General features: G+C 39.0%; 1 protein-coding gene across 4 annotated transcripts in view; it reads left to right on the plus strand.

The window, feature by feature from the left end:
• The first annotated feature begins 499 nt into the window (after positions 1–499).
• Positions 500–21,085, plus strand: part of ccny (cyclin Y) — a 59,721-nt gene continuing 39,135 nt past the window's right edge. For 2 of the 4 annotated variants that reach the window (XM_051940324.1, XM_051940327.1), the window contains exon 1: positions 505–1,297. In XM_051940324.1, the coding sequence (XP_051796284.1) occupies positions 1,144–1,297 (154 nt within the window). In that variant the 5' untranslated portion in view covers positions 505–1,143. Of the gene's footprint in view, positions 1,298–21,085 lie in introns of all 4 variants that reach the window. The other 2 variants (XM_051940326.1, XM_051940325.1) reach the window with 2 other exon arrangements.

Consider the following 21,085-nt stretch of genomic DNA (forward strand, 5'->3'; position numbering starts at 1 on the left):
ATAATAAATGAATGAAAATGAACAAATCAGTGATCATCCTTAGTAAACAACCTGAATACTTGATTCTATTCTATTCTATTCTATTCTATTCTATTCTATTCTATTCTATGTGTTTCTTGATGTATTGTATCCCCCTAGAGACTGTCATAATTGTCCATGTATTACACAGTTGTGACCACCCACTTGAACCGGAACCTTTTCCATCACAGCCACAGCGCTGTAGGTTTTTAAGAAACGTTTAAATGCCGCCGGAAAAGTTGGAATTTCTAATACATTTAATATCCGATAACAGGAGAAGAGAACACACACACAAATGAACAGCAAGCAACGGTGAACAATTAAAAGTAAAGGAGCACTAACACCGTGCACTTTCTTTGTAGATTGTTTAATCACATTTCAAAGTGAAACAACAAAAAGGGACAACAATAATAAATCAAAAGCACAAACAAGTTAAATACTGTTCACCTCAGATCATTTTTCACGTTATAGTCTCGAAATATAGTTTTTGTTACTATAACAGTTTCAGGGCTTTTCTGTGGATAGTCCGCCTGACAGAATGCGTTTAAATGTGACAATCAAACTCAGTTGTTGAAACTCCGACTTGACAGTGGGCACCTGAAGGCACCACGGCAGCGGATGTAGCAGCAGCAGTAATCTACAGTACACTGGCAACCATGTAGCGCCGAGAGCAAAAATATCCCCCCGACGAGCTTAACTAACATGTTCTCCTCTTTGTTCGTGTCGACATAAAGCAACACAACATGAAAATGTGTTTCTGAAGATACCTGGACGCTCGGACAGGAATTACGAGGCGAGGGAGTCGACAGTGAAAGCGAAGCCTGTAATACAGAGGCACTATCTGCCCTCGCCTGGAGCTGTGGAAGGGACGCTGGGCTGCTCCTCTGATTTATTAGCCTACCTTTGGCGTTTTTATCAGCTTTAATGGCTACTCCTGTCCAGCTAAGCGCGTTTTAGACGCCAGAGAAGGGCGTGTAACGCTAACGGATACCGGGGCTAGTTTGTAGTTTGCACCAGGTCTGTCCATCCGCGTTACCGCCCCGTTTTTTCTCCGGTAGTACAGCTCAGTGAGAAGAAGAAGGCTGAAGGTACCGCGTTGGGTGTTGAGAAGAACCTGCGGACACCATGGGGAATACAACCTCCTGCTGCGTGTCGTCAAGCCCCAAACACCGGAGGAGCAACCACTCCAGGCTGGAGCCCTACCGGCCGGAGCCCGAGCTGAGCCGAGAGGACACGGGCTGCAACCTCCAGCACATCAGCGACAGAGAAAACATAGACGGTGAGATGCAGGATGAATGCTCTAAGGAACATCTAAACAGCACAATACAGGAAGCAAATGGCTCACACATGTTCTCCTTTTCTAATTATCACCCATTTGAATTTTATTATCATGCTGTTGTTTTGAAAATAGTTGTGATGAGTGATTTATTATTCCGTAAATACCCACCTCTCTGCAGATTTAGGCTGTGGTATTAACAGATAATGAGATCTTGCAGCCTCTGTGCAAAATCCCACCCACCCATTATATCAATAACTACAATTCTGTGGGCTTCTCTCCCACTGGGCTTCCAGCAGGCTGTAAATCAGACATACTGTATAACAGATTTCAAAACGAGGGATGCTAGAGGGAAAACCAGCCAGTTTCCATGTTATCTTCCATTGTTATTACATTAATAAAGCTCTCCCTACCAAGTCCAGAAAGCACACTGAATGAGTCTGCTGACTTGGACGCTTCATCTTATACCATTTTCACCATGTGGCTGTGTGTGAGGGAATGTGTAAGGTTGGTGCGGTGTGTTGAAGGATGTAGGAGGTGATGTGATAATGATGGGCAGTGAATAAGGCGGGGTGTTCACTTACTTCTGCTGGTGAGCTGAGTAGAGCAACACTTTTCAGCTCTCATTAACACCAGCAGTCACACACTACTGTACATTTGAGCAGCGAGACATTTAGAAATCCACACAGCTGTTGGAGGCAAAAGATCTATAACGTACATGTACAGACGTATAGGCCACAGTGACGACGAGTTTATCGAATCCTCTGACTCTAATGAGGTCTATTCAGGTATCCTTGACAGCAAAAAAAGGAACCCCAGTGATTAGTAAGGCAATGTGAAGGAGGGGGAGGAAATCATCCCAGCATGCCACCGCAGTAAGGAAATTATGCTTGAGGAGATGTGCAGTTCCCAGAAAATGTGCAGGAATCAGCCCTAACACCAGTTGCTAGAGAAAACTCAATGCATGCCATAGTACAGCTCCCAGTGTGACATCACATCATCTCAGCTCTCAAAATGAGTCAAGATCATAGCCTTGTCTCACAACACAGAGCATAGCGAAGACACATAGCACACACACCCCATCACAGGCTGGTTTGATGTCAGCCAAAAACAGGTCAAAATGCCACTCTACACTATGTCCGTCTCAGTTTCTCTGCCATGGTAGGTTTCTTCCTGAAGCTATATTGCTCAGTCTACATGATGCGCTGTGGAAAAGGCCAGTTGACCTTGCTGTGCCCCTCCCAGTGAGGATTGGGATTCCTGGAGTTAATAATCAAATAAGCCTCAGGCTCTGAGCTGCGCCTTCTTTAACTACTTTGTAAATAATGGAACACACCGGCAGTGGGTCTGATGAGTTGACTTCTATGGTTATTTAATAACTATTTGGATGGTTTCACTGAGATTCTCGACTGGAGAGAGATTTCTTTGCTGATATCGACCCGTTTCAAGGAAAGGATTTTAGTGGTAACAGGCTAAGTAAAGTAGGCCAGACATCTTCTCTCGCTGCTTACTTCTTTTAGCTCCTCTTGGGGATTTCAAGGCATCCCCATCTCAGATGTGATATACTGATATACTGTCTACCCTTTGGGTCTGTCCAGGGGTGTTCTCTGACTTGGATGTGTCTGGAATACCTTCACAGGAAGGTGTGCGAGGGGCATCCTAATCACCTCAACCAGCTCCTCTCTTAGAGACGTAGCAGCGGTTCTACTTCAGGCTTGCCTGGGTGAGCTCAGGCACCTTGTGAGGGACACTCAGGTTTGATTGCTTACACCTGCAATCTCATTACTTATCATTACCCAATGTTGAGACGGTGATCCTACTATTAGTATTTAATTTTTAGCATTTTAATGCCTGAAATAATGTATAATGCATGGTAAAGCCAAGATCTTGGTCACTATGAGACAGTACAGAAAATTCCCCCTTTTACCCCTTGACTAAGGAGTTTTTGGAATGGTTTAGAACTTCAGCAGCTACATATTTATTGGACTGGTCGTGGAAAAAGTAAACTGTAAAAGGACTGTAGATAAGATGCTTTAGAATTAGGACTGTTTGTAGACTTTAAGTAAGGCATGTCTAATCATCCACCCATTATCTATACACTGCTTAATCCTCATTGGGGTTGTGGGGAGCTGGAGTCTATCCCAGCTGACTTAGGGTTAAGGCAGGGGACAGCTGGACATGTCACCATTTTATCACAGGACTACATATAGAGACAGACAATCACACTCATATTCACACCTGTGGACAATTTAGAGTTACTAATTAACCTGACCATGTCTTTGGACTAGGGCTGCACAGTGCCGTAGTGGTTAGCACTTGCACCTTGCAGCAAGAAGATCCCCGGTTCAAATCCCGGGGTGGGCCTGGGATCTTTCTGCATGGAGTTTGCATGTTCTCCCTGTGCATGCGTGGGTTTTCTCCGGGCACTCTGGCTTCCTCCCACAGTCCAAAAATCTGCTGAAGTTAATTGGCTACTCTAAATTGTCCGTAGGTCAATCATCAAATAAATAATTAACTGATAGAATAAGCAGAAGATGAATCCATGATGAATGATGTCTGGAGCTTGCACAGTCTTATCCCAATGTGTGTGTAACTCCAGTAGATGTAAACATGTTGCCTGGAGGCGACCACTGGAGGTCAGTCTCATGGATCGTTAACGGATTATGTTTTAGTCATTAGCTGTATTACCATAAAGTACTTTTCTGCTCATTTTGAAGAATTGCATTAGAGAAAGAATGGAGGGAAATGGCAATAATGGGGAAAAAAAAACTTCCAATTAGGCAAACATTTCTTTGCTCACTTGAGTTTTTCTCTTTGAGAAAAACAGAGTTAATACACACAGTCACTGATGCACCTTTTCTGAATAGGTTCTGACTCGGTTGATCAGTCATGTGTGTTAAATGTTTGTTTTTTCCGTTTCTTTTGCTGTCGTACTCTTGTCTGCTCTGTTTATTACAACCATGCGTAACGCAGCCTGTTCTGCTACCTTCTGATGACACTGCAACCTGGTCTATTCATTCCAAAGCAGTAAATGGAAACAAGACTGATTTGCATTTTGTTTTTCTATTTTTTTTTGTGACATCTCAAAGGTTTACTTCAAATTCCTTTGATATGGAAACACAACTATCTGACAAGAGGTTAAAAAAAAAGACAGATAAACCCCAACAAAGCTTTGGTTTGTGCCTTTTAGAATAGCTTGGAAGGGAAAAGTAAGAACAGGTTTCAAACTGGTTGTTAGTGTTTGTCCTAAGCTGTTTACACTAGTCTTTAGGTAGTGACCCTCTGACCCTGTCACTGGCCCTCTAATAGCATTCCACAGGCAGAAGACTCCTGTGTGTATCCTGTGGAGAACCACAGCTTTGTCCAACAAAATGAATGCATGGGAAAGTCACATGTACTGTCGGTTATCTTGCCAAAGCCTGGTTATAATGTAATCTTGAGTGCAGTGTGAAGAGTAAATATGAAAACTTGGACGGAGATCGTGTGATGCAAGGAGATTACATGTCTCTTTTATGAGGGAGTTACGTAGGTGGAGATGATGTATGATGATAATCTAACTCTTTTGCTTGATTTAGTCTTATCAGAACAAATAATATGCAGTAAATTTGCCTGCATTCTGCTTCTGTTTGTGTGTTGTGTTTCTTTGTGTGACCCTAGCTGTGTTGAACTTGTGATTACAAAAAAATAAATAAATGAGCCATGAAAACTGCTGACAGCGATGACGACACACGCGCACAACATTGCATGTGCACAAACAAAACACGTACAGTTCCCATGAACAGCCTCCTTATGAGAGGGTCTTTCATGTGGCCCTTTTCACAAAACAGCAGCGTAATCTGATTTGCCTGAGTAATTGCTCACTATCTATACATTCCTCTCTTTGTTTTCATCAGAACTTACACAGCTTTCACAGATAAAGAGGCTGGAGATTTGGGTTTCTTATGATGCTTATTTGTCTCAATCTAAGCCCGTTTGTGTTCAGTCTAACATGCTACGGGGGTGTTGTTTTTTTTTTTTTTTTACATTAAATATAGCCATGCTCATGTGGTGGCACAGGCCTCTCAGGGTCAAGCCCATCACCTGTGTTTGTTTGTGATAAAGATATGTTGACTACCACAGGCACACAGGACTAACGGGTAGTTAAGTTTTATGGTTCCAACACAGAGGTTCAGTAATTGATTCCCAAGGGAAGGAAATCATTCGTGAAATGCTCCCACTCTCCAGCTAGTGTTGTTTGACCGGTGACTCCACTGGTCACCGAGCAGATTTCATAGTCAACATGCTTTCCAGTCCGAATGCTCTTATATGAAAAATGCATCGGTGGTTTAAAAAAAAAAAAAAAAGATGTGTTTTCTGAAGTCCAACAGGACATTGAATGTTGTCAGCCAGCAGCAGTAATGTGGGTATAAAGGCCTTATCAGCATGGCTTCACACACCTTAAAATATTCCTTTGCGCTTTTCCCTTCGTGATCTTTAATACAGTAGACAATCATTATTTGAATGACACTACACTTGAACTTGCTTTGACTGCCAGCATACAGGAAATCAATTCTAAAAAAACATTTTCTCACGGTCACATTTTCACATTTGAAAATGTTGTCTTTTATTTTTAGTTTTTCAATAGCAAGTGAAGCTGTATGAATGCTCTTTTTTTTAGCTGAAAATCCAACTAGCTGCTAAAATTGAGGTGTTTTTTTCAGTTTGCATAACAAGAAGGTTGCCCTAGATGAAGGAAATGAGAGGAAGTAAGGGATCATGAGAGGAAGTTACATGCTGTGGTAATGCAAACCACAACAGCTGTGATTTGTCTGCTTTGTCTATGTGATAGCAGTATGTCATGTAAACATGCATATCGATTTCTGCAAATGCAATGCGTCTGTGAAACAAACTGTAATATGCTCTAGTTTACAATTGTATCTGGCTTGTTCATATGTAAGAGCTAGTACTTTACCAGTGTAGCCATGCTGATTTCTTGCTTCCATGGACTCATCTAGTTCTGACATCTTTTTTGTTGTTTTGCAATAATTTTGGTAAAAATCACTGCTGTTCAGCATTTTTATCTCCATCTCCAGTATGATCTGCTCTGCTTCAGTCGCTGCACTGGAAAAAATGCCCCTGTCAAAACATGAAAAAAAACTTATTTCAAGGAACTTTTACCTTGAAAAACGTGAAAAAATCTGCCAGTAGACCAAGTGAAAAATGGCTTTGTAAGATTTCTTGAAATAAGATATGATATTTAGAATATTGAGATCTTAAAATTAGCTGGGAAAACGTATTTTAAGCTGTATTTGACCAGGATTGCTTAGGTTTCAATCTTAGGTGTTTTAACCCTCCTGTTGTCCTCATTCATGGAACCAAAAAATATTGTTGCCTTGTCTGAAAAAAATCCAAAAATTCAGCAGAAAATTCCCCAAATCTTCAGGAAGAAAATTCTTTAAAAGTTTCCCTTAAAAGTTTTATTTTTAAAACAAAATCTCCAAATTTGACAAGAAATTTAAAAAAATACAGAAAATTGTAAATATTTTCAAAAAATAAATACAAATCTTCTAAAAAATCCTAAAAATATCTAATGTGATCACATATATATCAGTAAAAGTTCTAATATTTTCTTTAATTTTTTCTGTTCTTAAAGTAACATTTTTTAAACATTTATTTTTTCCATCAAAAAATGTTTTAAGATTTCCCCAAAAATTTTGAAAATGTGGAAGTTTCAACTGTGAAAGTATATATTTTTTCCACATTTTAAAACTTTGAAATGAGTCAATTTGACCTGCAGGACGATGGAAGGGTTAAAACTAAAATGATTTCAAGATTGTTTGACTTAACAAGATATTTAAGATGTATTGTGTTAAAACAAGTCCCTCATCTTGCTGAAATGTCACTGGTTAAGTGAATTTATCTTAAATCAAGTGGGATGAGACATTTTGACTAAAAATAGACTTGGTAAGATTTTGAGTTTTTGCAGTGTGTTGTTTGAAGTGCACCAAGAAGCATTAGCAGCATACAAACCCCACCAACAACACCAAGTGTTTTAGTATGCAATTACAAAGCAATACAGAGACACTAGTGCACAAGGAAATACTCACAACTTGCATGCTACAGCATGGGGTCTGCAAATACTCAACTCAGGTCTGTAGATGATGCTTAAGGTTATCTCTGTTGCAGTGCCTAAAGCAGAGAGGGACATTCTTTGTCAATTCTAGTTCCAACTCCACAGCTGAGCAGCTATTATTAGTCTAATTTGATCAGAGCATTGTAGTGTTGTATTGCTACCTGGCAGCTCTAAGCAAAGGTAAAATTAGGACACTTGTGATGTCTCAGCAATACGAGAGAAACAAAAGAAATGTGGAAAATGAAACAGATGGATCTCTCACCCTGTTTGGGTTTTACTTACCACAGACATCTGTAAATGAGCAATGGCTCCAGGCCTAGCATTCGTCTCTGTCTCATCAGTGTTAAAGTTAGTTATTTCTGGAGCATACACACACATATTGATGAGTCTTGCTTGCAGGCTAATTGAAATCTGGACATGGATTATTCATGCCTGGTTGATGAGCCTGGGGAGTCTCCTAACTACGAATTCCAGACGAATTGACCTAGATCCATACTGTATGATATGGTTTTGTTTTGATAGTGGGTGGGATGAAAAACGCTGCTAATTGTTGTGGGTTTTTAATATTTAATATGTACACTTTTATATTTACTTTTACCCAACATTTTCCCTTACTAATGTCATGTATAGTCAGAACATTAATGCAGAATTTCGTATTCGAAGATGGCCATAACTATAGATTAGTATTTTTAAAAAACTACTGAGAGAATCATGAGCTAAAAACACATCAAAATAATCAATACTTGAGTTCTGGTTGAAGATAAGACAATCTAAGGATTAATGTGTTCCTGCAAATCTTTTTGGAATAGCTACTGATTCCCTCCATTTCAATAATGTTATCTCATTTTCATGTTTATTTTACCAGGTTTTAGCGAAAATTTGGACTAGACGTGAAACTAAAAATGTTATTTCGTCTGTGTTCACTTCGAAGTTGTTTTCTTGCTGAACTGAATAAATGGGCAAAAGTAGGCACAAATTGTCTAAGAAAATGCTGAAAGAACGCAAAGCTCAGACATTTTCAAATTGCCTGTTGTGTCTAATTTTGGTATTTTTGCTTAAAAAAGAACAATTATTAGATGTTCTGTTGATTAAGGAAGATGAACAATTCCTGGAAGTATGTTAACATGCAAAAAGTGTTTACATATTTCATTCAATATTTATTCACCTGTTTAACTAGAATCTTTACTGGCTAAATTCCATCATACAAAAACAGTCAAGTTTCTATTGTAGCATGTTCAGAATTTCTGTTAAGGAGTTAGAAAAAAGTTTGACTTAGTGTCATTGTGTGAGAAAACACATTGATCTAGGCAGAGCAGAGTTAATAGCAGACTAAGTATGGATTTAATACATAAGGCAATAACCACTGAGTTTGGCTAAAGAGTAGAACTAATGGTGGATGCCTTTGTAGAATTTCTGCATGTCTGGGCTGTCACAACCTGAGCAACAAATGTTTAATTTTTTCATCAGCTTCAGAAAACCTCCGATTATTTGTATACACACATTTATACAAACATTCTCAACAACTACTGAGACATTTATTTATTAAGAAATCCGTCATAAAAGAGGCAGCAACAACATTTCTGGTTTTAAGAGGGAGATTAAATTCTCACTTTGTCTGACTTTGTTAAGTGTACTTTTTTCAACACTGTCACCAATGAGGTCACTATTCCCGTCTCCACCCATACTGAATACTGCAGTCTCATGCAAATAGGGTTGATTGTTGAAAGGGATTGTGGGAAATGTAAGACATTAACAGCCAATGGATTCACAAAAGGAGTGTATGTCTTGTTCAATTCGTAAAATTAATTTTAAACACTTTGGAAATAGATTTGGAATCAGGAAAAGTGAGGGCAGGGATGTTTGAATTTTACACTCAATGCAACAGCAGCAGCACCTGAAAATGTCAAACTATCCTCCCAGAATGCGTCACAAACACTTCTTAGTGTTGGTACTTTTTCTTTGCTGCTTCACTATTTGCAGTGGTGGTTGTTTAAAATGGCGTTGTTTCTTCAAGCCACTAACAATATCTGGTATTTCTCCAACCAGACTGGCTGATTTACTGCTTTCATACACTGTGTCTGTGCAGACACTGACCTCGGCTCCTGGCCACTTATGACCTGTCCAGTTATAGTTTTTTATTATTCCTATTACTGCAATATATAAAACTATCCCTATAGAGTTCCATACAGGTTTTAGACTTGGTGTAGAAACAGCACCAATATCTAACCAGTAATCAGTACTAGCAGATACAGATCATCATCTGTCTCGAGAAAGAAGAAACTAGATTAGTTCATCTGGTTTGTCTTTGTACAAACACATGCAGAATGTTTTACACTCATTGTATTGTTAGCATATTTAAAAGACCATAAGCATTGCCATAATTTTGCAGTTAATTTGACAGCTGTTTTAAGATTTCTCATGGAATAAGGCTATTTTCACAGTGTGTCAAATATTGGCAGTGTGAAGCACATTTGGCTGCCTTGTAACGTCTTTTCTGCCAATAGCATGCTATCAATATTGACTTGTCTCTACCACAGATAAAATGTTTTGCTGAGTCTCAGATGTTCTCTGGGCTGCTGAGAGCACCATCTAATACTACCCCAGACTGTATGCTGGGTTTTCTTCTCCCTTTTCCATAATCATCAGTAAGTGCAGTTATCTTATCAGCACAATTGTATTCAACTTTGTTTATCTGGGAATAATGGGTGAAAGACAAATGGAAAGCCTTGCGTCACAGGTCGGTCTTGCCTCATATTCAGAAAGCTCACATGCATGCTGACTTCGAGCAGCTGACCTGTAAAACCTCATCAGGCATTACAGCCGGAGGAGTTGTGGTTTAAAAGACTCAGTAATATGGAACATGGTGGAAGTTGTTGAGAAATGGAATCATTTCTGATGTAATCTGGGAATTTCTGCCCACAGCTCTCCACTCATTTTTGTGGACATGCACTGCAAAAACTCAAAATCTTACCAAGTCTGTCTTATTTGTAGTCAGATTGTCTTATCCCACTCGATTTAAAATAAATTCACTTAACAAGTGACATTTCAACAAGATGAAGAGATTTGTTTTAAGAAATTGTGTCTTAAATATCTTGTAAATTCAAACAATCTTGAAATTATCTTGTTTTAACCCTCCTGTCGTCCCACAAGTCAAATTGACCCGTTTTAAAGTTTAAAAATGTGGGGAAAAAAAACATATTTTGACAGTGAAAAATTCCACATTTTCAAAACTTTATGAGAAAGTTTTGAAAAATTTTTTGGTGGGAAAAAAGAAATATTAAAAAAATGTTTCTTTAAGAACATTAAGAAAAAAATCAACCAAAATCCAGCAAATTTGTTTTTTTTCTTGCTAAATTTGGATGTTTTCTTTTTAAATAAAACTTTTAAGGGAAACTTTTAAGGAATTTTCTTCTTGTAGATTTTGCAAATTTTTATAAATTTGGATTCAAATTTTTTGCTGAATTTTTGGATTTTTCTTCAGACAATGCAACAATATTTTTGGTGCCGTAAATGAGGACAACAGGAGGGATAAGACACCTAAGCTTGACAATCTTGGTAAAATTTAACTTAAATAATAACTTAAAATAAGTTTTCCCAGCGAGTTCTAAGATCTCAATATTCTAAATATCCCATCTTATTTCAAAAACCTTACCAAGACATGTTTCACTTGTTCTGTTGACAGATTTTTTTCACGTATTTCAAGGTAAACATTCTTTGAAATAATTTTTTTTTTCTTGTTTTGAGAGGGGCATTTTTTCCAGTGTGGGTGTCTTTGTGCGTCTATGAGATTGAAAGACCTGTAGCAGTCTTTTATTTACCACACTGTGTTGGGTATTTGTGTTGTCTCTACACTAACAGGACAGCCTCAGCAGTTAAAGTAGACAAACTGGAAGCATGCTCCTGGCTGTCAACCTATTAAGCATGAGAGCTGCATCAACCGGCCGAGAGCCCACGTGGTTGTGGTTGGTCGGGAGAGTCTGAATCATGTCTGCTTAAACAACTCACAATCACTGCCTTACAGAAACTATTTATCTACTTGATGACTACTTATTTTTTGCTTGCAACGTCCTGCGATGTCCCTAAAGGAATAACTAATCATTTCAGAGAGAACAGTTTCCATTTTAAAAACAAATTAACTGATTCACAGAGTGTTAATGAAAATGCAATTGCCTGTGACAGTCTCATTCTGGTGTCTCGTTTGGTTTGGTTCGGCTCGACCTACGCGTGGGAAGATGTATCTGCTGCCCACAAATTACCTGCTCGTGTGTTCACTCACAGTGCTGCTGTCTCTGGAGAAATTGACATTATAATGGTCTTCTGCCAGTTCTGATAAAAAGATGGGAGGAAGCTTGTGGCTCACTGGTCGGGAACACTTGGAATCGCATTATAACAGGAGAATGTGTCTATGCAAACTTAATTGCATTTTCAGTGTTCCTGAGTTGTGACAGCTGTCGTACTTTTTATAGCCAAAGTATGAAATCCTGTGAAACACTTACATGTGTAGTGGTGGATGAAGCTTCTCACTTGAGCTTCACAGTAAGGCTCGAAAGTTTGCAGTCTATATTTGCACAATAAGAATGACGTTGTGTGCACAATTTGAAACTTCACTCCAGTTTTCTCTGGACTTAGCTTTCTGCATTGGAAAAATGCTCCTCTCAAAACAAGAAAAAAAACTTATTTCAAAGAACTTCTGCCTTGAAATAAGTGAAAAAATCTGCCAATAGAACAAGTGAAGAATGGCTTGGTAAGATTTCATGAAATAAGATGTGATACTTAGAATACTGAGATCTTAAAATTAGCTGAAAAAAAATATTTTAAGCTATATTTTACCAGGATTGTCAAGTTTACCAGGTTTGTCTTCATTTAAGGCACCAAAAAATATTGTTGCCTTGTCTGAAAAAAATCCCAAAATTCTGCAAAAAAAATTCCGTAATTTAAAAAAATTGCAGAATCTTTAGGAAGAAAATTCCTTAAAAATTTCCCTTTAAAGTCTTATTTAAAAAAAAAAAAAGTGCCCAAATTTGGTAAGAAATATAAAATAAAAATTGTAAACATTTTCAAAAAGACGAATAAAAGTCTTTCAAAAATTCCTAAAATTATCTTAAGTGATTACATATATATCAGTAAAAGTTCTAGTATTTTCTTAAAGAATATTCTGAAAAAAATCAACCAAAATCCTCGCCTCGCCGCGCTAGACCCAGCTCTTAAGACACAAGGGTCTAGGAACGCTCGACAGGGAGGGAGGCGGGCTAAAAGGTTGTCTTTCAAATCACTCTGCAGCAATTGGGTAGGTATACAACCAATCAACGCAACGAATAGGCTGACGTAGTTCCGAGAGCACCGGCGGATTGTGGCTAATCCCATTAGCTTCCCAACCAGCGGAGCCAACTGGTATATTAAGGATTTGCCATATCCCGTCGGCATAAGTCCAAATACGTCTTTCTTCTCAATGAAACACTTCAGTGCCGTCCTTTGTTTATCTTTCAAGTTGAATTTTAGCTTCAAATCTTTAAGGGCTGTGGCCAAAGCCGAGTCGAAAGATAACTGTTTATTGTGCGCCGGTTGTTTCTGTCAGAATCGTCGCGACTCTGTCGTCACTTAATTACGCCCGCCTTCTGACTCTGCACTTCATGGTGATTGGTCCGGCCAGTTTTAGGAGCATCCAACCTCGAGCCTTATGGAGGGTAACTAGACCCACCCTGGCAGAGAATTAAATTTGTTGCCGTGGGTTGTCTAGCGCGGCTAGGCTACCAAAATCCAGCAAAACTCACTGGATTTTGGTTGATTTTTGTCTGAATGTTTCTGAATCTTCTGAACATTTTTTTTAACATTTCTTTTTTTTCCATCAAAAAAGTTACAAAATGTCCCAAAAAACTTTGAAAACGTGGAAGTTTTCACTGTGAAATGTACGTATTCAAATTTTAAAATGAGTCAATTTCACCTGCAGGACGACAGGAGGGTTAAAACAAGATAATTTCAAGATTGTTTGACTTAACAAGATATTTAAGATGCATTGTCTAAAAACAAGTCCCTCCATCTTGCTGAAATGTTACTGGTTAAATGAATTTATCTTAAATCAAGTGAGATGACAAATGACTAAAAATAAGATAAACAGACCTGGTAAGATTTTGAATTTTTGCAGTGTGGAGTTCTACCAGACAAAGGAATAATTATAATAAATGCTTTGCAAAACTCACAAATGCACTGTAGTCATGGAAATGCCATTTTTCCTTCAAATTGATTTAACATTGACATTTTTAAGGTGGATACTACATTAGACCTGATGGATAGTTTTAGGGACTGAAAAGGAAGAGAAAAATATGAGTAGCAAAGCAAAATAAAACCCCGGGTTTAATGAAATCATCCTTACCTAATGGAAAGAAAAAAGATGACAAAGGCAAATCCAGATGTGTATGTGGAATGTCAACGTTTATAAAGCCTAATGGGCAGAAGACCTGTTAAAGTCGTCGAGGTGCAGCCATGTCGACACAGAGCTATTAATAGGCGTTTTGAGTCTGCCCTGATGCTCCCTTGGGACTACAAAGAGCTTGAAAATGGGTTTCCCTTCTTGGCTGCTCTGAATATTTTGATCGGAACAAGCTGATATTGTTTGAGAGAAAAAACAACCTCAAGGATTTGTGCACTGAATTTGCTCAACCTCTGTTTGTTTTGGTTTGTGCTGTCAAAGTGTTAAGCTCAGGCTTTTGGAAGACGGCTGGGTAGTGAAGCGTGGGAATGCCAATAGCCTCTGCAATCCAAGTCTTCATTTTATCGTTTGGAGTGTATTCTCTAAATCCAAATTGTCAAGAGTGTGTGCTTCTTCTAAGCAGGATTTTTTAAAAAAGAAGGAAATGCCGGTGGTTGAGTGTCTGAGTAGATTCTCATCAGTGCTCTCAAATGGTATAATCAGAAATCAGCTTGAATAATGCAATCTGTCTGTTTGCTTACTGAAGTGGTGCTTTCAGCGACATGCCCGCTTGGGAATGAGACTCAGTGGCAATTAGATGTGGTGTTTGGGAGCTTTAGAGATCATTTGGGCACAGCTGTCAGCAGGCCACTTGCATTACTTGCAAATTTGCCGAGATAAAATGAAATCTGCTTGTGTTGCATTGACCAATGATGACGGAAACACCCAAATTCTACACAGCCTGCATACAGGGTTAGTCTCTGTGGCCATGTTTGACCTTCTTAAGCTCTTCACAATAGGATTGAGAGGAGAGATTTGCATTTATTTCTCCACACCCTATTCTGAACAAGTGAAAGAGACAGAGTGGATCCAGGCGTTACCTCAGGTCCTTAAGAGACACTTGGATTGTTAAAATGAATTACTATTGACGAGCTCCAGCCAGCTGTCTATCTTATCACTTTTTGTTCACCACATTGTTTCAGTTGTACAAAAAATGGTTGATCTAATAAATTATCAATGCTTTACCTGCCTCATTATCTGTTGTTGAAATTTCCTCTAGCAATGCAATTAACGTCTAACGTGCCCCTGTGAAACGAAACGAATTAGACAATGTATTTATACAAGAAGAAGATAAAGGTTTTACGACCAGGAAAAGACGAAGGTGAACTCCATTTCCTGCAGGCATTTAAAAATAAGCCTCACTCAAGACTCAAGGAAAGGGAATTCAAGGAGGAAAAGCACAGATTCACATATTCATTCTTATAACATGACATCAGCCCTCCAGCTGCTGCTGTTAGAGTTGCTGTATGAAGTAGCATATTTTTTTCCCTCTGAAAGTAATTTCCTTGCTTAACCAGTAAGTTCTAATTCGCAGATTAAAGTGATTGACAGTAGAGTCCCCCTGCGGCACAGCACTGTAATACTCATTTTGATTTAATCTCATAATAAATACCAGTATTTCTAAATCAAGTGAGAGCTTCAACATAGAAACTATGACATATAGCTGAAATGCAGTAGCTTAATGCAGGTAAGACCCAAATGTAGAAATAGGAATAACTATCAGTATGCTAGCAGCAGATGTTTTCATGCCTGTTGTTACAAATTTTATACATGCATTTTTTTCAAGCATGTGCATTTCATGTGACTTCCTTGTAAGGATGCTCACAATCATATGATCCTCCCTCACAGAAGAAAACATCTGAATACTGCGATGGAGCAGGGTAGATGTAGTGAATGAAGCCTTGTTGTTTGCGGTGGCTCTGGTGGACTGATTGAACCGTCTGACTGAGCACACAGCCATCAGATGGGACCGCTGGAGTTGCTGGTGATGGTTTGGTGAGCAGGTGTGGAGGTTATTGCATACTGCTGATTGGCTGTTGGAAGTTGCCCTTGGCCTGTAGGATGTGGCAGCAACACCTGACAGGCAATAGATAGCTTGACTGAGCATAATGGGTCATTGCAGTGCACTGGAAAAAATGCCCCTCTGAAAACAAGAAAAAAATTATTTCAAGGAACCTTTATGTTGAAATAAGTGAAAAAGTCTGCCAATAGAACAAGTGAAAAATGTCTTGGTAAGATTCCTTGAAATAAGACGTGATATTTAGAATACTGAGATCTTAAAATTAGCTGGAAAAACTTATTTTAAACTTTATTTAACCAGGATTGCCAAGTTTAGGTGTCTTAAAATAAGCCAGACATGCTAAGAAAAACATAGTAGTTTTTCACTCAAAAATAGATTTTTGCTTTCATGTAAAATTTGAGATGTGTTTACCCTCCTGCTGTCTTCATTTATAGACACCACAATATATCGTTTTGTTGTCTGAAAAAAAAAAATCAGCAAAAGATTCCCTGAAAACTTGCAAAACCTTCAGGAAGAAAATTCCAATGATTCCTTAAAAGCACCCCCCCCCCCCCCCCCCCCCCCCAAATTTGGCAAGAAAATTATTGTAGATATTTTCAAAAAATGAGTAAAAATCTTCGAAAAAATCCTAAAGAATATCTAAACTGATTCCATATATATCAGTGGAACTTGTAATATTTTCTAAAGAACATTCACAAAGAAATCAACCAAAATCCAGTGAAATTCAATCTGAGCACCAGGACAACACCAGGGTTCAACTTTTTTTGAGTTTTCTTGTAAAATGCAACTCAAAAAAAGATAATTTCAAGATTGTTTGACTTAACAAGATATTTAAGGTGCATTATCTTAAAACAAGTCCCTCTGTCTTGCTGAAATGTCACTGGTTAAGTGAATTTATCTTAAATTGAGTGGGATGAGACATTTTGACTAAAAATATGACAAATAGACTTGGTAAGATGTTGAGTTTTTGCAGTGTGTGATTATGGTACAGCTAATTTTCCATCTGTTCATTTTATAATGAAAGAGTCATTGTCTTTTTTAAGATTGGCTTTCAGTTTTAACCAATCTCAAATTCTAATTCTTTAGTTCCTCTGTCCATTTTTTTTAAACTGCTTCTGCAGTTCATGGTCACCTGTCTCAGCACATATCCTGCATAGAAGAAGCGTGGACAGTTTGTTTCAACAAGCATCTCTGTCTGTGCCAACGTCTTTGTGTGTGCATGACTGAAAAGCCCTTGTTATTCTGCCGTGTTTGTGTTCATTAGTACATGTTTGCAAATCTCGCATTGTGGGTATGTGTATGATTTAATGCCAAAATGTTTCTGCATGCATGTGCCGCGCGGAATTGTCAACACAGGCGGAGAATGACAGAGCTTGGCACAGATGGCCTTCCTGTCATCCCCAGCTCCTGCCACAGCTTGACACTGGATAAACCTCACAGAGGGACAGAGACAGCAGTTTGGATTAAACAAGGAGCTGTGAGAGGAGCATGGAGTGGTGGCAGGCTAATGCATCACGCTTGAGCAGCTGTCACTGGTCCAGCAAACACTTATGTAATATTTATGTATTTAACCTTTAGGGCAATTTCTTGACAACAGGTATGGAGGCATCTTGATTCAGAATGGCTGTAGTGTGAGGACGAAAGAAGAAGACGATACATAACCAGACTGAGATGTGTTGTGTGATTGGCTGTTAGGTATTAGCTGCTGTATAGTGGTGATTTCTGTGGTTTGATTCCTCTACTCTTGGAATTTGACCTGAAATACATGCAGCTGAGGTTGATGTGCATCACCCTGCAGTATCATGGCACCTATACAACACATGCATCTATCCATTCTGTTGCCTTCAGACACAATTATATTTTCAGACTGTGTTCTCAGATGTAAGTACAATGTCCAGAAAGGAATTTAATTTAGCCTTTTGAACCATTACATTTAGCACCATATTCCCACTGTCAAATTTCAGTTTTTTAACATTCCTCCAGCCCTGTCTCCCCTAATTGGCCATCTCTGCTTCATGTGTCAGTAGTGAAAATGCTTCAACATATTCACACCTCTGCTCTGCGTGTGTGGGTTTATGTCTCTGAGTGTGTTCATGAGTATCTGGCTACATGTTAGAACTGCTACAGATTTAAAAAATATGTTACATTTCAGTGCTCTGTATATTGATAATTATTAATAATTTGAATGACCTCTTTCACAAAGACCAGCAGTGAATTGGTCTAGGTTTTAATTTTCCCACTTTGGTATTTTTATCAAGTTACACAGGTGATAATTTCATTTAGTCTCGCTTAGCCATCTCCTTCTGTTGAACGTAATGGTTTGGATTCACTTCATAATTAGCTTGCTAGGGGGAATAAACAGCTTGTTGGCATTTCTTAAACAGTAACAATCATCTTGGGCAGGGCTAATTACAGGATGACATTTTGGGATTTTATCAAATACATGAAGGGATGTGAGCACTGTCATTAAAACAGATCATAAATTGAAATAATATAAATCAGGGCAACCTTACTACATATTCCAAATTCTTAGTGAACCTTAAAATTTTTGGTGTGGTAGGTTGCTGCCCGGACATCGTTCTTGTTGAGTCCTGTGTCCAACTGGATTTTGAAAATGGTAACATGCAGATAGCAAAGGGCAGGACAGCACCTAGAAATCAGCAGCCAATGGCCGGTTTATACCCACAGCCTTCAACCAGTGAGTCAGACTATCACAACAATGAAACACACAAATAAATAAGCGTACATATACGACCAGTCAAAAGTTTGGACACACTTTCTTATTCATTTAAATGAGAAAGTGTGTCCAAACTTTTGACTGGTAATGTACATAAATAGCAATAATTAGCTTACAGCAAATACAACCCCTGTTTGTGTATAACACAGCTAGGGTGAAACTGCCACATCGTACTACAGTCAAGGTGCCCAGTGGTTGGCATGGAGCGGGTATCACCGACAAAGACCCACACAGACTGCTGCACACCCCTACATCTAGTCTGTCAGTCCTTGGTACAGGCTCCTGGGAGTTTGTTTCTTAAATGGAGGTGTTGGGGTTCACAGGGTTGTGGTTGTAGAGGGCAAAAGGGCTCTACTATTAAGGGATGTGCTAGACCAGTGGTTCTCAACCCTGTTCCTCAGGACCCACTGTCCTGCATGTTTTAGATGCTTCCCTGCTCCAACACACCTGATTCAAATGATCAGCTCGTCATCAAGCCTCTGCAGAAGCCTGATAACGAGCTGATCATTTGAGTCAGGTGTGTTGGAGCAGGGAAGCATCTAAAACAGGCAGGACATGGGGTCCTGAGGAACAGGGTTGAGAACCATTGTGCTAGACTGTTTATGATAGAGGAAGGAAGCAAGCTGAGGGTTGTTTATGCAACCACACTTTGCGTTTTTGTTTGCATCTTAAGCATTTATCAAACATTCTACCAGACACTTGTCTCACTGTTATTGATGCTATTGCTGGTAGATATTGCTATCCTTGTATTACCCTTATAAGCATGTCTGCTCATAAAGACACATTAAATGTTTTAAAGTTATCACAGACAGCTAGGCTTGCCTGTTTCTCTTTATCTCCTTACTTGAGTTGATTCTTTACTTGCAGCTCGGCAGTGTCCTACTTTATGAAACTGTTGATGTCAACACAAACCCTGACCCTGGGGCAGTGCAGTAGAGCTTTTTCACTGATCATTGTGGGGTTTTCTAAATGTTGAAGTGACCTGTCTTCCCCCAGATGTCTCTCTTAACAACATAAATTCTGTGATTAGACTGTAATACTGGCATGCATTTCTGTTGCACTTGTACTCTGTTTTTGAGAATTATTGTCATTGTTCAAACAGAATCCAGCAGTAGAAGGCATTGTTTTTACCCTCACCGTCCTTCACAACCTGTGAAAAAGAATTACTTTTTTGTTTCTGTCAGTATTTGAAGGTGTGCAATCAGTGTAAGAAGGCAATGCATTGGATTTTGTGCTCATGCGCTGCCTTGCACAGTGTCACTGTGTCTGTAAGTACAATAAGAGTTAGCAGTAATTAGTGCATTACAGTGTACAAGCAGGTGGTTGAGGCAGAGAGAGATACAGCAATAGAAGGGAAGAAAAAGACAGCAGGCCCGGCTGTCTGTCTTTGCCTTTGATGGGCCTGCCTCTACCATCTGAATCGTTTCAAGCTAGTGTTGCCTAGTTACAGCAAGCAGAGGATGCAAGGGTTGGGAGGGGAGAGAAACAGAGAGGTTGGGTTTATAGCTCTCAGCTGGGTGCAGAGTAAATGAGTCCTCTCCCTGTCCATGGACTCCTCAACCCCTAACACCCATTACTTCCTTCTCTACCTCAATTTGGCCCACACAGACAGAGCACAATGAAAAATGAAATAATCTCCCTCGTTTCACAGTCTTCTAGTTTGGAGGTTGGTTGAAGTCATGCTGTTTAAAACCTGTTTTAATATGTGGTGTGACATTGTGTCCTCTAATATTTACAGCTCTCATCTGCTGATGTCCTGCAGTCTGTAAAGTCAGTTTTTGTCCAAGCTGTGTGACATTTACGTCTGGGTGATTTTGCTTTGTAAAAGGCTACTGTTCTGCTCTGCTCTTGCACCTCAGCATTTTGAGTGTTGTGTTTGTCATTTTTTTGTTTTATTTTTATTAACAAAAGGTTCGAGGATATAAATTTGAGTTTTAATGCATCAACTGAAAACATATCACGTGATTTAGCTTCTTGGATTACTTAAAATCTGATCATGTCTGTCACGTTTGCAGCAGTGTTGTATGTTAGGCAGGAGGCAACGTTAAGCCTTGGTGTCATCAATAATACTTCAGTTTATATACATAGCCTCAATAAACACATAGACATATAATAACTGATGATGCATTGTCACTGCATTAAACCTGACTGTTGTGCTTAAATGGCTGGAAAAAAATGAGTCACTGGCCTTGCTAAGTGAAATGTCGATAACAATTTGGAGTGTAGCCACTCTCTCCTGGCCTTCGCAACATTTTTTATTTTAATATCCATCCGCCTGTCCTTGCAGCACCACTCATTGCTGCCGCTGTCCCCTTGGAGTATCAACATACCTTGAGGGAGATTTATACAGAAAATATGACTTTTGTACAATAGTTTTTATGGAGCTTTCTTTTTTTGTTTTGCTGTCTTGGGAACAGTTTTCCAGCCTCTGTATTTCTCTCGCCTCGACTGCACTGTTTCATTTTAGCCTCACCTAATTACAGCAGTCTGTCAGCTGTAACTGCAGTGTTGTGCATTTGACACATCAGTACTTGACCAGATAGACTGCCAAGCGATATAACTGTAACAAATCACAGTGGTGGACTGTTTGGATGCATTAATCTAGTGTAAAATTATCCTTTATCATAGCTCCTCACTATATGTGTTACTTATGTAATAGTATAGGATGTCTTCCT

Source organism: Acanthochromis polyacanthus, chromosome 20, assembly GCF_021347895.1.
Source record: "Acanthochromis polyacanthus isolate Apoly-LR-REF ecotype Palm Island chromosome 20, KAUST_Apoly_ChrSc, whole genome shotgun sequence".
Lineage (NCBI taxonomy): Eukaryota > Metazoa > Chordata > Actinopteri > Pomacentridae > Acanthochromis > Acanthochromis polyacanthus.